We start from the raw sequence: 12,460 nt of genomic DNA on the forward strand, positions 1-12,460 counted from the left end.
GAAAGGAGAGGTGGAGGAAGGAGGTTTTAAGTTTCAGTTTTTATTTCTCTACTTGGATTTGACTGGTAATAAATTAAAATAATTTCCTCAATGGAGACTGTTTTGCCCGTAGCAGTAATTGGAGAGTGACCTCCCCCTGCCCTTATATCTCAATACATGTGCCTTCCAACATACTTTCTCTCCCCTGCTCAGCTGACCCTGACTTTGGTGGGCACCAGGCATCCAGCCAGAGTCAACCCACCACACAGTTAGATAGTAACAAAGATTTTTAATTTTTTTTTATTATTCTCCACAATCCATAGTTACTGAATCTGGATATTGAACATATGCTTCCCCTATTTTAGTATCTCAGTGGGAGCTACTAATGATACAATTTGAAACACATAGAAACACACATTCAGCAGTAGCCTAAGATACAGAAAAGCAGAGAGAAAAAATGGATAGCTGTAACTTTTGTAGTTCTTTTTTCAATCACTAGTTTAATTCTGATTACCCACAGCAGAGCCCAGCCCCAAAAGCTAGGCATATCCACACTGTCAGGTACAGATAGAGCAGGAAGAGACAATGCTAACGAAATGAAGCAGTGCCATTTGCTGGTCATTGTGGTAAGCCAGCAGCTATGTGCTTCTCAGGAGCAATAAGGTTATTGCAGGAGCGTTTGGGACACTGTCAAAGAAAAAAATAGCACATTGTGAAATTGTAAAAGGGAAGTTCCTTCCAAAGTGGAGAGAGTTCTTTTACAGGAATCAGAAATACTTCAAAGACTTCATGCAATCATCTAATGGTTTGGGGTTGGAAAGGAACATAAAGGTCATCTAGTTCCAACCCCCTTGCCATGGGCAGGGACACTTTCCACTTGACCAGGTTGCTCAGAGCCCCATTTAACCTGGCCTTGAACACTTCAAGGAATAGGGCATCCACAGCTTCTCTGGGCAACGTGTTCCAGTGCTTCATCACCCTCACAAGGAAGAATGTCTTCTCTACATTCAACCAAAATATCCCTTCTCACTTTGAACCCATTACTCCTTGTCTTATTTTAGACAGTTAATTCTGCCTTCTGAATGTAACAATGTTACTACAAAAACGAGCCTGGAAGTTCTGACTGCCCAGGCAAAATAGGGACTTAATTTCATTATATTTAACAGGGGGTAGGAAAAAATTATTTAAAAAACCCAGCAAAACAAAGCGATCCAGCTGGACCAAAACCCAGTACATATGTCAGTGCATTACACAGAAAACCTCTCAGAAAATAGCCCAGGAAGGCAAAGGAGTTATCAACCCAATGAAAAAGGTCAATTTGTTGCTCCCAGGAGATGACTCCACTATTCCAGTGGGTTCTTTAATTCGCTGTACTTTCCAACACAAGTACTGACCGATTTTTTTCCCAAGCAGACATGCTGCATTTCACACTAGCAGAAGCACTGTAAGGTTTTATTCATGTACAAATTATTCCAGTGAAAGCTGCGCCATCAGAGCAGCATCTCATGAGATGCTTTTTGGAAAGAAAACCGGAGGTGGGAGATGAGCAGTGCAACAAAAGCCTTTATTCCTTCCTAGCGATCGCGTTATGCCTTTTAAAATCCAACCCCCCGAGTATTTGCACCAGGGAGCGCGGGCGGGTTTGGGTGGGCAGAGCCTTTCTGCTCTCGGTGGCGGGCAAGGGACACATCAGGGGCAGCATCGCTCCCGCACTTCCCGCCGCCGCCGCCCCTCCGTGGACGCGCGCGGGCGCGCCCCCGAGCGCCGCCCAACGGCCGCGCGGGTCCCGCCGCGCCCGGCTCGGGGCCGAGCCCGCGCCGCGCTCGCCGCCGTGCGCCGCCTGGCGGGGGGAGGCCGTGCCCGCGCCCCGGGCTCGCACACGCGGCGGGCGCAGGCGCGGCGGGAACGGCCGCGGCCCGCGCGCCCCCGCGGCCCGAGCCGCGCGTCCCCCGGAGCGGGGGGAGGGCGATGGGAACTGGTGCGCCGCAGGCCCCGCTGCTCCCCCCTCCCCGCCGCCCCAGCCTCCTCCTCCTCCTCCTCCTCCGCGCTCCCCGGGCACAGGCGCGCCCTCCGCTCGCACCGCGCATGCACGCACCCCCCGCGCCCCCCCCCTCCCCGAGCGCGCGCGCGCGCGCACTGGAGTGCTCGTGCAGGAGGCGGCGGTGACGGCCGGAGAGACGCGCGCAGGGCCCCCCCCCCCCCCAAGACCCCCTCCCCAAATTCCCCCCCATTCCCTCCCTCCCTCCTTCCCGTCCCTTCCCCCGTCCCCCTCCCGCGCGGCGGCAGTGGCAGCGGCGGCCCCCCCGCGCCCCCCGGGAAGCGCGGCTCCGCGCGCGAGGGCGGGCGGCAGGTAAGCGCGAGCCCTCTCCCCCCTCCTCCCCCGCGCCCTCCCGCGCCGCGGCCCGGCCGCCGTTGCGCTGCGCGCGCGCGCGCTCTCCCTCGCACGCCCCCTCCCTCCTCCTCCTCCTCCTCCTCCTCCTCCTCCTCCTCCCCCTCCCCTCCTCCCCCCCTCCCTCTGCCATCCCTCCCCCGCTCGCCGCCGCCGTTACAGCCCCGGCAGCGCGCGCTGGGTGAGATGGCGCTGCCGCGGGCGCGCCCGCCGCCAGCAGCCCCGGCGCCGCTGCGCGCCTGCCTCCCGCGGGCGAGGGGAGGGCCTGCGGGAGGGGGAGGAGGAGGAGGAGGAAGAGGACGCGTCCAGCGGCGGATGCGCACGCTGGGGCGCGCGGGTCCCGCGCGGCGGCGGTGGCCGCCGCAACAAAGGGGCGCGCGGCCGCGTCCAGGCGGCGGGAGCCGCGCGAGAACCGTTGGAGCGGGGGAGGGAGAGAGGGAGGGAGGCACAGACGGACGGACAGACGGACGGAAGGAGGGAGCGGGGCGCCGTCCCCGCGCAGCCCCGTGAGGCGGCGCGGCGGGAGCGCCGGGCTCGCTCCGGAGAGCGGCCGCCTGGCGCTCGGGGGCGCCCCCGACGCCGGGCCGGGAGCGCGGGCGGCGCGGCAGGGGCCGGGCCGGTCCCCGCCGGGAACCCGCCCGCGCCGCGCCCGCGGGTGCGTGGAGCGGGCGTGCGCCTCCGCGGTCACGGGCACGGCGGCCGCGAGAGCCGGCGCGGGGAGGCACCGAGCGCGTCCCGAGCAGTCGCAGCCCCGCACACAGCTCCCTGCGGCCCTTGCGGAGGTAGCGGCCGTGTAAAAAGCGTGTGGAGGAATAAATCTGAATTGCCCAGTGAAATAAGTAACCAGAGCTAGAAACGCTCTGGGCGAGTGCCTGACCCGCTCCATTCGCAAAGGAATAACTTTGTTCTTTGCCAGTTGCACACCCCTGTATACTCCGCAGCCCTATTTTCAGCCAATTACTTCTATAATTCGTTCTCAGTGTCGACAGAATTGCAGCAAAACCGCATACTGCTTAACAGGACGGTGCAATTGCTGCTAGATTATTGCCAGTGACATTCTGATGCTTGCTTAAGATGAAAGCGTTTTCCCATCTTGCAAAGAACTCGAAAAAAATCCCATTTAAATAGTTGGTTGTCCTACCATCTTCAATGCTGACCGATACATTTTCCTGGGCCAGCAGAACCAGACGGCCCTTAAATATATAAAATACCGCTTTCCGGTTTTGTTTCCTTTTGTATATTTCAAGTATTTACAGACTTACTATCTAGCTATCTTAAAATTTGATTATTTGGGACTAAGAAAAGAATTTTGGCCATCCTTTTTTTACTTTTTTATTTTAATTTTTCTGTGTAGCCAGGGACACTTTAGCGGACGTGCCAGACCTGCAGAGCCAAGTGTTCCCATATCGTGTGAAACACACAGCACCAAGAGTTGCAAACCTGTCATCATACCTGTCATCTGCTTCTCTTTCATATATGGTTACAGATAAATTAGATTTTATTATCTAATAATAAAATTCCCCTCCTCTCCACTGGGGAGAGGGAAGAAATTCCCAGGAGATCTGTGCCAGGTGGCACTGGATTTGTTCCAAAGTATTAAATTCCCCTCCTCTCCACTGTGTTTCCTGCTTTGGCACAATTAGATGTCAGTTGGGATTGAATAATTTGAAATTATGTGTCTTGCATTATCCTTCTGTTTTCTGGTATCTCTATAGTTTGGAAATCTGGTACACTTGTCCCTTTTCCTGGTCCTGGATGTGCATCCATCCCTGTCCCTGCTTTGCTGTCCTTTGGGATGTTTGGTCTGCTTGCCAGACCCTCTGCTAGGCTGGCTCAGCTCTCTGGTTCAGCAGAAGACTGATCACCTTGTTGATGGGTCGGTTACTGCGTTAATTGTGGTGATTCCTGGGGAGGTTTTTCAGACCTTTAGATTTAGTGCAAAGTTAAGTAGCAGGAAAGTGGAACCAGGGAAGTGCAGTAGCCATAGGAAAATAAATGCATGGAGTTGTCCTCTACAGTTGTCTGTAGTGTCACTGAAAAAATAACTGGGTATTTAAACTGTATTTTATCTAACTTTAAATAATTGAAAATGCTGTCTTTTAACACTCAGAATAATTTTTGGAATCGATATTATCACATACTGAAATGTTATTATCTTCCCATCTTTCAGGCTGAAGGTGGCCCATTCTGAGATTAATTTAATAATCATTTGCTTAGAAAACTTCCCGCATTGTTCATGGTAAGGCTTATATTTGATATGTCAAATATAGTTTGTCGTGCAGACTTATTTAGACTATTTCTTACACATTTTTAGTGTTAACATTTCCTTTGGCTATAATAATGACTTATGAGTTGGGTCATACATTTAATGAGAATTGGAGTTTTAAAGAGAAAGTTTTTGATTTTGTAATAAAGATTTGAATAGTTGTAAATTGTGTAACATAAGAAAAGAATTTTGAACATTGACAATTTTAAAATCAGTTTCAGAGTAATACTTTTACAGTGTAACAGGCTTTTTGTGGTCATTTTATGAGAAAAAAAAGTTGGGTTTTTTTTTAAATGATGGAAATTACTTCATCTCTTGGGGTTTTGTGACTTAGACTGCTTTATAAAAGTTACAAAATTTTCCTGTTAATTTACAGGAGTTTTTCATCAGTATGTCTGAAACCATTAAATATAATGACGACGATCACAAAACTGTGTTCCTGAAAACATTGAATGAACAACGTTTGGAAGGAGAATTTTGTGACATCGCTATTGTGGTTGAAGATGTTAAGTTCAGAGCCCATAGGTGTGTGCTTGCTGCCTGCAGTACCTACTTCAAAAAGCTTTTCAAAAAACTTGAAGTTGATAGTTCATCAGTTATAGAAATAGATTTTCTTCGTTCTGATATTTTTGAGGAAGTTCTCAATTACATGTATACTGCAAAGATTTCTGTTAAAAAAGAGGATGTAAACTTGATGATGTCTTCAGGCCAGATCCTTGGTATTCGATTTCTTGATAAACTCTGCTCTCAAAAACGTGATGTATCTAGTCCTGAAGAAAACACACAGTCCAAGAGCAAGTACTGTCTAAAAATGAACCGTTCTATTGGGGAACCCAATGATACCCAAGATGATGAGGTGGAAGAGATTGGAGATCATGATGACAGTCCATCAGATGTGACAGTAGAAGGCACTCCCCCAAGTCAGGAAGATGGTAAATCACCAACCACTACTCTGAGAGTGCAAGAGGCAATTCTGAAAGAGTTGGGAAGTGAAGAAGTTAGAAAAGTAAACTGCTATGGCCAAGAAGTAGAACCTATGGAAACAACGGAATCTAAAGACTTAGGATCTCAGACGCCTCAGGCACTCACGTTTAATGATGGCATAAGTGAGGTGAAAGATGAACAAACTCCAGGATGGACCACAGCAGCTGGGGATATGAAGTTTGAGTACTTGCTTTATGGTCACAGGGAACACATTGTATGTCAGGCTTGTGGCAAGACCTTTTCTGATGAAGCGCGTTTGAGAAAACATGAAAAACTACACACTGCAGACAGACCATTTGTTTGTGAAATGTGTACAAAGGGCTTCACCACGCAGGCTCATTTGAAAGAACACTTGAAAATACACACGGGTTACAAGCCTTACAGTTGTGAGGTGTGTGGGAAGTCTTTTATTCGTGCACCAGATCTAAAAAAGCATGAAAGAGTTCACAGTAATGAGAGGCCATTTGCATGCCATATGTGTGATAAAGCTTTCAAGCACAAGTCCCACCTAAAAGACCACGAAAGAAGGCACCGAGGAGAGAAACCTTTTGTCTGCAGTTCCTGCACTAAAGCATTTGCTAAGGCATCTGACCTAAAAAGGCACGAGAACAATATGCACAGTGAAAGAAAGCAAGTTACAGCAGCCAATTCCATCCAGAGTGAAACAGAACAGTTGCAGGCAGCAGCCATGGCTGCTGAAGCAGAGCAACAATTAGAAACTATAGCCTGTAGTTAAAAACTAAAGCAGGAACTTTATCAGAGATAATATAAGAAATTAAATGGAGCAAAATCTGTTGTTGACATACATTTAGACTGAGAATCTTTTCAAGAAAGCATATTTTTAGAGGATTTGAATGTTACATAGGAATGCATAGCATCACTTGGTTAGGTATGTTAAAACGTTTCAGAGATGGGTATTCTCAGAATGTGAAACAGTTTTGTTGTCACTAGCAGTATAATGCACTAATAACTGCTTTAATTTGAGAATGTGATCAAGTTCTCTGTAGCAGGGATCATCACTGGCCGATACTTTGCTTCATCCAGTATGCAATACTGAATACGATGTAAACATTGCAATCAGTAAGAATCAGTGACTTATGCTTGAAAACGCTGAGATCTCAAAAATCACAAACATGGAAAGAAATTATTTGGTTTTCATAATTCTTAGGTGTTGTACCTACAATTTTTATGAGAAGCATACACTGAATCCCTAAGCTTTTTAATTCTTCCTTTTTTCACCTAATGTAGGATGGTACAACAGAGTGTAAAGGAGGATGGTAATCAAAATGAAATTGCTTCTTATTCCATTCCCTCAGATATCCTCCTATTTTTATAAAGGTGGCAAGTTTTAATTAATTACTTGCATTCTTGAAAAAACTGCATTATTCACAGGGATTCTGGCTGGCAAAGCAGAAGTTGTCATGCCATTCACCAGTCCCTTCTGTGGGCAAAAATGTCTGCCTCATTTGTTTTTCTGTTCACTTTTATACAGGGCCCCAGAGGTGGGACTGGGCCACGAAGGAAAAAGGGTGGAGCATGGAGGAGACATGCTCCTCACTCAAACCCAGTAAAAATCAGTAACAGCTAATACAGCCTGAGATGGTTTTTTTTATTATGCAACTTCAGGTCACCTAACCTAGCACAGTGAAGGCAGAGGAGTATCTGCAGGAGCAGGTGACCAGGTGTCACTGCCAGACTCCTGAAGCTGCAGCCAAGGGTGTCACATACCTGCCCGCAGGCTCAGCTGGGGTTTGTGTCTTGGCTGATCATACAGCTCATAGGTCCTGTTCAAGTTTAAAAGCTTCCACCTTTTGACACACCACCCCTCATCAAGAGGGGGACTTCAGTGAGTGAGTTCTGTCAGAATTGATCCTGGGTGAGTGTTCACTATTAGTCAGTTGCTTAGTCTATTTTTTTTTTTAAAACCAGCTGGGGTACATGCTGATAACAATAGTTAACTCACAGAGTCAAGGAAATAAGTGGTCTTTGGATTGCAGTCTGCTACTTGTGGTCATCAAGAGAAGACACAGTAACAGTGGCAATGCAATCCAAAGGTATATCGACCCTTTATTTTAAATTTGTAAATACTACAGCTGTTGTGAAAACTTCATTTGAAGTTGGAATGGGCAAAAAACACACTCGGGCACATGGTTGGTAACATTGGTCACTTGCAACACCTATAGCATATCAAAGTGTTAGACCAGTTTCTGATAAGTTACTGTGTGGTAGATCACATCTTGCTTTTCTTAATAGAAATTTAAAATAGTGGTTTTGAAACTGTTATATGGAACTTCAATTATTGAGGGGTTTTTATTTGGTCTAGGTTTTTTTTTTACAGCTTCGTTTTATTCATGTATTCATCAGGTTAAGCAGTTATCTTTAAATGCCAGTAATTGTTCAAATGCTGGTCTGTAAATAAAACATGACCTTAATATTTTAGAAAATGTAAACTTTGGACCTTTACCAATATATTTTTTTAAAATGTTGCTTCATTTTACATTCAGTAATATTAGTTTGTAAACAAACTATACATTTTGTACCTGTGCAACATCAGAGGATGTGTATTCATTGCATTTTATTGGTTCTCTTGAGGAACATGATAAATGACCATTGTTAAAATGTTTTACTGTATATGATCATAGATATAAAGATAGTAGGTCCAAAATAGGATCTACTTTTTTTTTTTCTAAATATATTCGTCTTGCTATGTTTTCTTATCTGAAATTGTGTGCACTTCTTCCTAGGTAAGTCGGGGTTGAAAAGACTGTACAAAACAGATCTGTTATGATAAGAGTTCAAAAGTGTAAAATGTGAAGAAAGTAAATTTTCTCAAGGTCTGCTATGAAGAATGCAAGAAACCATGAGCATAAATTACAGCAGTAAACAATTACATTAGAAAAAAAAAATATTTTAAATATGAATCACTAAAAGAGAATGCCTGGGAAGGTACTGCAATCTCCACTAATGGTAACATTCAAGAATGGGTTAGAGAAACATCTATTAGGAGTGGTTTAAATATGGTTTCTTTTGCTTTGAAGCTGAGGGATAAACTCCATAACCTCTCAAGAAGATCCTCATTGGGATTTTTTTTTGGAAAGTAAGAAATGAAAATGGAGCTCACTGGGACAGCAGACACTGGAGTGGAAAGACCAAACTCAAGTATTACAGTTAAAGAAAACTGCTGCTGACTTTTGAGCACAAGTGGTCAGGCTGCAAATTTGAGATTGTTATAGAAAAGCAGGCTTGCATGAGAAGACTCACAGTGGAAAGTGTGAGAGCATTGTGTGTTACATCAGAGTAGTTTCTGCTTATAGCTGTAGAAGTTACAGGTGTAGAGGGATGGAGATATCCTTAGCTGTATATATATTCTTGTCAGAGTGTTCTAAACTAATCTGTATATTCTGAAAGAATGTTAGCCTATATATTGTGGGGGTGTGTCTGTGAAGTTCAGGTAAATTTGTCTGCATCTTACAATGCTACTGCTCCCATCTCTTTCCTGTCTGTGCCAGAAGACACCATGCACAAAAGCAGGTGTGCATCAGCTCCAAGCCAATGAGGTTTTCCAGCTCAATAAGCTGTAAGGTATGAGCTGTGTCCATTGAGGAATGGGCACATTTTTATTTTTGCTTAGACAAAGATAGCAACTGCTTTTACAGTTTGAGACAGCGGATGAGATTCTGTCCAATTAATGGAAATTTTGCTGTTGGTTCTATTGGGGCCAGACTAGACTAACATTCCTTAGAAGGTTTTTTGTTTGGATTTTTTTTTAAGAGAAAAAGGAACAAAAAACCACACATTTTGAACCACAATATCTGCCTAATTTCTCAACCTAATCATATTAGCCATGGGTATGCTGCTGATTATTTGGCACAACTCAGTTTGGAAACTGGAAGTCTCCCCAGCCCTTCTTTTACATACTACTCTTATCAATATTTTTGAAAATATTAGAAAATTAAGCAAATCACAGTTGAGTGAGTACTTGTGGGGGTTTTTTTCTGCTTTAATTTTTCAGAAAGGCTTAGACCTGGTGATTAGAATTTTAAAGCTTGTTTTGTGAAAAGAAATTCCTCATGCTCACTTCAGTAGCAAAAGTTTGAGGTCAGCTTCTATTTGTTCCAGTAAGCTACAGAATGCTAAATACTCCTCAAAATCTTGCAATTTAGGTAGCCAAACTGGAGTTCTTTTGAAGATCAGTCCTCAGTTTTCTAATATAGAGATTTCTTTCATGATTCCATTAAATAGGGATACTTAAAATGAATAGAATTGTGTGAAATACAGAATAAAATACCAGATTATGTCAGAAAGTCTACCCTAAAGTTAGAGTATACTTCTAGTGGCACTCTATCTTCTATTAAGTATTCTATTAATGCATACAGCTGTAGTGTTATAGAGAAGATAAAGCATTTATGAAAGAGACTACATCATCTACTGTGTGCAACAGATGACTTTTCTGAATGTAAGCATTTACAGATAGGTACAGAACAGGATAATTCTGCCCGAACAGTAAAGACAGATCTAAGGAATTTTCATCTTTTTCTGTTAGTCCTTAGATCACAGTAGTGTGCCCAGTCAGCCAGAAATGTGAACATTTCATTAAAAATTCCATTACAGCAGCTGGTCTGTCATTTGTCTTCATATAGATCTAAAACAATTATAGTAACATTCTTATTCATTTCAGAACAGATGGAAGATTTCCATGAATAGATTTGTTAAATATGTGTCATAAGAGTTGAGACACCTATTCTCAGGAAGTATTTTTAAATATAATGCAAGAAATCTGAAATAACTGAATAGCTAAAAATAGTAATTTATACAGTACTGATATGTTTTCAAGTGTTTTTCTCTCCACTGTCCTTCTATATTATTTTTGTTTGCATGCCCTGATCATTTAGATATTTATAGAACTCTGAAAATTGGTGAACTTCAGTGGTTCCAATATGAACAGCAATGTAACTCTTTAAAATAGAAATAATACATATTTTTTAATTTACTGGTATTTTTACTATTTAGTAGCTAAGCATCTACTTTTTATAGGTAAACCTGAAAAAAATGTGGACTGTATGAATAAAGATGTACTACATCTGATCTGTTTGGTATAGGGGTATCAAAAACCATGGCCAAAGCAGAACTTCTGGATACCTGTATCTCAGACTCTTTCTATGATTTTTGTTATAAGTTTATAGTTTGAGAGCATGAGTTTGTAAAACGAGTGGTACTAAGAAGAAATGAGAATTCTTACTGAATCAAAATTCCAAATGTACTTTGTTTTTGGTAATACTAGGCCACATTAAAGAAGTATAAAGGACAGTACTACATGCTACACATTAGGCAATAGATCTAAAGTTGTTTTTTCATTCAGAAGTAAAATAAATTCATAGATATGATGCATTCAATACAGATCATCTTCATGAAATCATTAAAACATGAGAGCACTTTTTTTCCACCAAAGGATGAAAGTTTTTATGTTTAGAAAAATGGGTTTTCTGATGTAAACCCATTCTGTTGAAAACAATGACCAAAACCACTCAAACCCTGCAGTGCTTCCACTTGCAGTTTACTGACCTCCTCCCAGTGGTCTGTCTATACATTTAAGTAATCTGTAGATGCAAGCAACATACTGTATTTTTCTCTTTTAAAATATTCTAAAGACCAAGCTTCCCTGCATCTAAGTTTTCATTCTTCACTAATAGAAATCCTTTTTTTTTTTTCCAGAGCAGAGGGTACCACAAGCAGTGCTTACAGACCAAAGCCCTGTTGTGGCATTTCAAATTGCTCAGACAGGAGAATGGAGTATAGTGGAGCTCCACTTGCTCCACTGGTGGGGCTTCCACGAGGGTCAGTGGAAAAACAGCCTCAGTTTGGAGCAGCTTAAGCTATTGTGGAGCTGCCTCCTGAGACAGCAGCTTTGTATTTTGACTGCAGTCATAGTGAACTGCAAACTGTTGCTAAAAGGGGTAATCTCATTTTCTCTTTTTCTTTCTTCCTGTTACCTTTTGCACATTTCCTTCTTGTTTGTCTCAGGTTTAGTGGCTTTTGTGGCTTTACAGTAAGTCAGTGGAGTGATTTTACATAAGAAAGCAATTCAGTGCTTATGTGAGTTAGTTTTAAATTGAACCAATTCATTAGGTTTGATCCAAAGTAAGTGGCAGGAGCATGTTGCTGGAGTTAGAAGGAAAGGAGCAGGGCTTGCCCAATTTTGGCATTAAATACAAAGTGGTGAAGCACAGCACATGTTGCACAGTGTTTGTGAGAAGCTGCCAGGCAACAGAAGGGATCAGGCACCGTTTCCTTGCAGCATCCATTGCTGGTAGACTTGTGGGATTTTGAACAGGGTGATCTGTGTGCGTCACTTCTGCTTTTTCAGGAGGATGGAATTTGGGGATTGAAGTTGTGGGAGCTATTTTTCTCCTTCTCCTTTGTTGTTTAAATTAATTTACTCCTGTTTGCCTCTTATTCAACAGTTCTGCACAGTCTTGAATGGTGGCAAATTGCTCAACTTAAGGAGAAAGGGTTCTTAATAAAAGACAAAGGTATTTAGTTCACTGAAGGACACAACTAGAATCCCAAAAGTCTGAAAAAAAACATTTTCAACATAATTTAATTTTTGCAAGTATTAGAAGTAAACAATATTCACTTCATAGTAATTTACATCTCTTGTAGATCTGGTTTAGATACCATGCTGGGAAAAGAAAATAATCACTTTTTTTAGTTAATGCAGATAATATATATCCAAAGTATAGGAACAGATTCTGTATTTCACTAGGTAATGTCAGCTAGACTGCTTTTATCATAATTTAATTTTCTGCCTTTTCAGTTTAGGGTTCTGTGGCAAACCTAAAGTT

General features: G+C 43.2%; 1 protein-coding gene across 1 annotated transcript; it reads left to right on the forward strand.

Annotated features, from left to right (window-relative positions):
• The first annotated feature begins 1,920 nt into the window (after positions 1 to 1,920).
• On the forward strand, positions 1,921 to 8,309 carry ZBTB14 (zinc finger and BTB domain containing 14). The gene is made up of 3 exons (XM_071417665.1): positions 1,921 to 2,329; positions 4,539 to 4,607; positions 5,011 to 8,309. Exons 2-3 carry the CDS (start codon positions 4,605 to 4,607, stop codon positions 6,352 to 6,354), a joined length of 1,347 nt encoding a protein of 448 aa, XP_071273766.1. The 5' UTR covers positions 1,921 to 2,329; positions 4,539 to 4,604; the 3' UTR covers positions 6,355 to 8,309.
• Positions 8,310 to 12,460: the final 4,151 nt, after the last annotated feature.

Source organism: Agelaius tricolor, unplaced genomic scaffold (genome assembly GCF_023055355.1).
Source record: "Agelaius tricolor isolate 1412-34295 unplaced genomic scaffold, bAgeTri1.0.p SCAF_2, whole genome shotgun sequence".
Taxonomy (NCBI): domain Eukaryota; kingdom Metazoa; phylum Chordata; class Aves; order Passeriformes; family Icteridae; genus Agelaius; species Agelaius tricolor.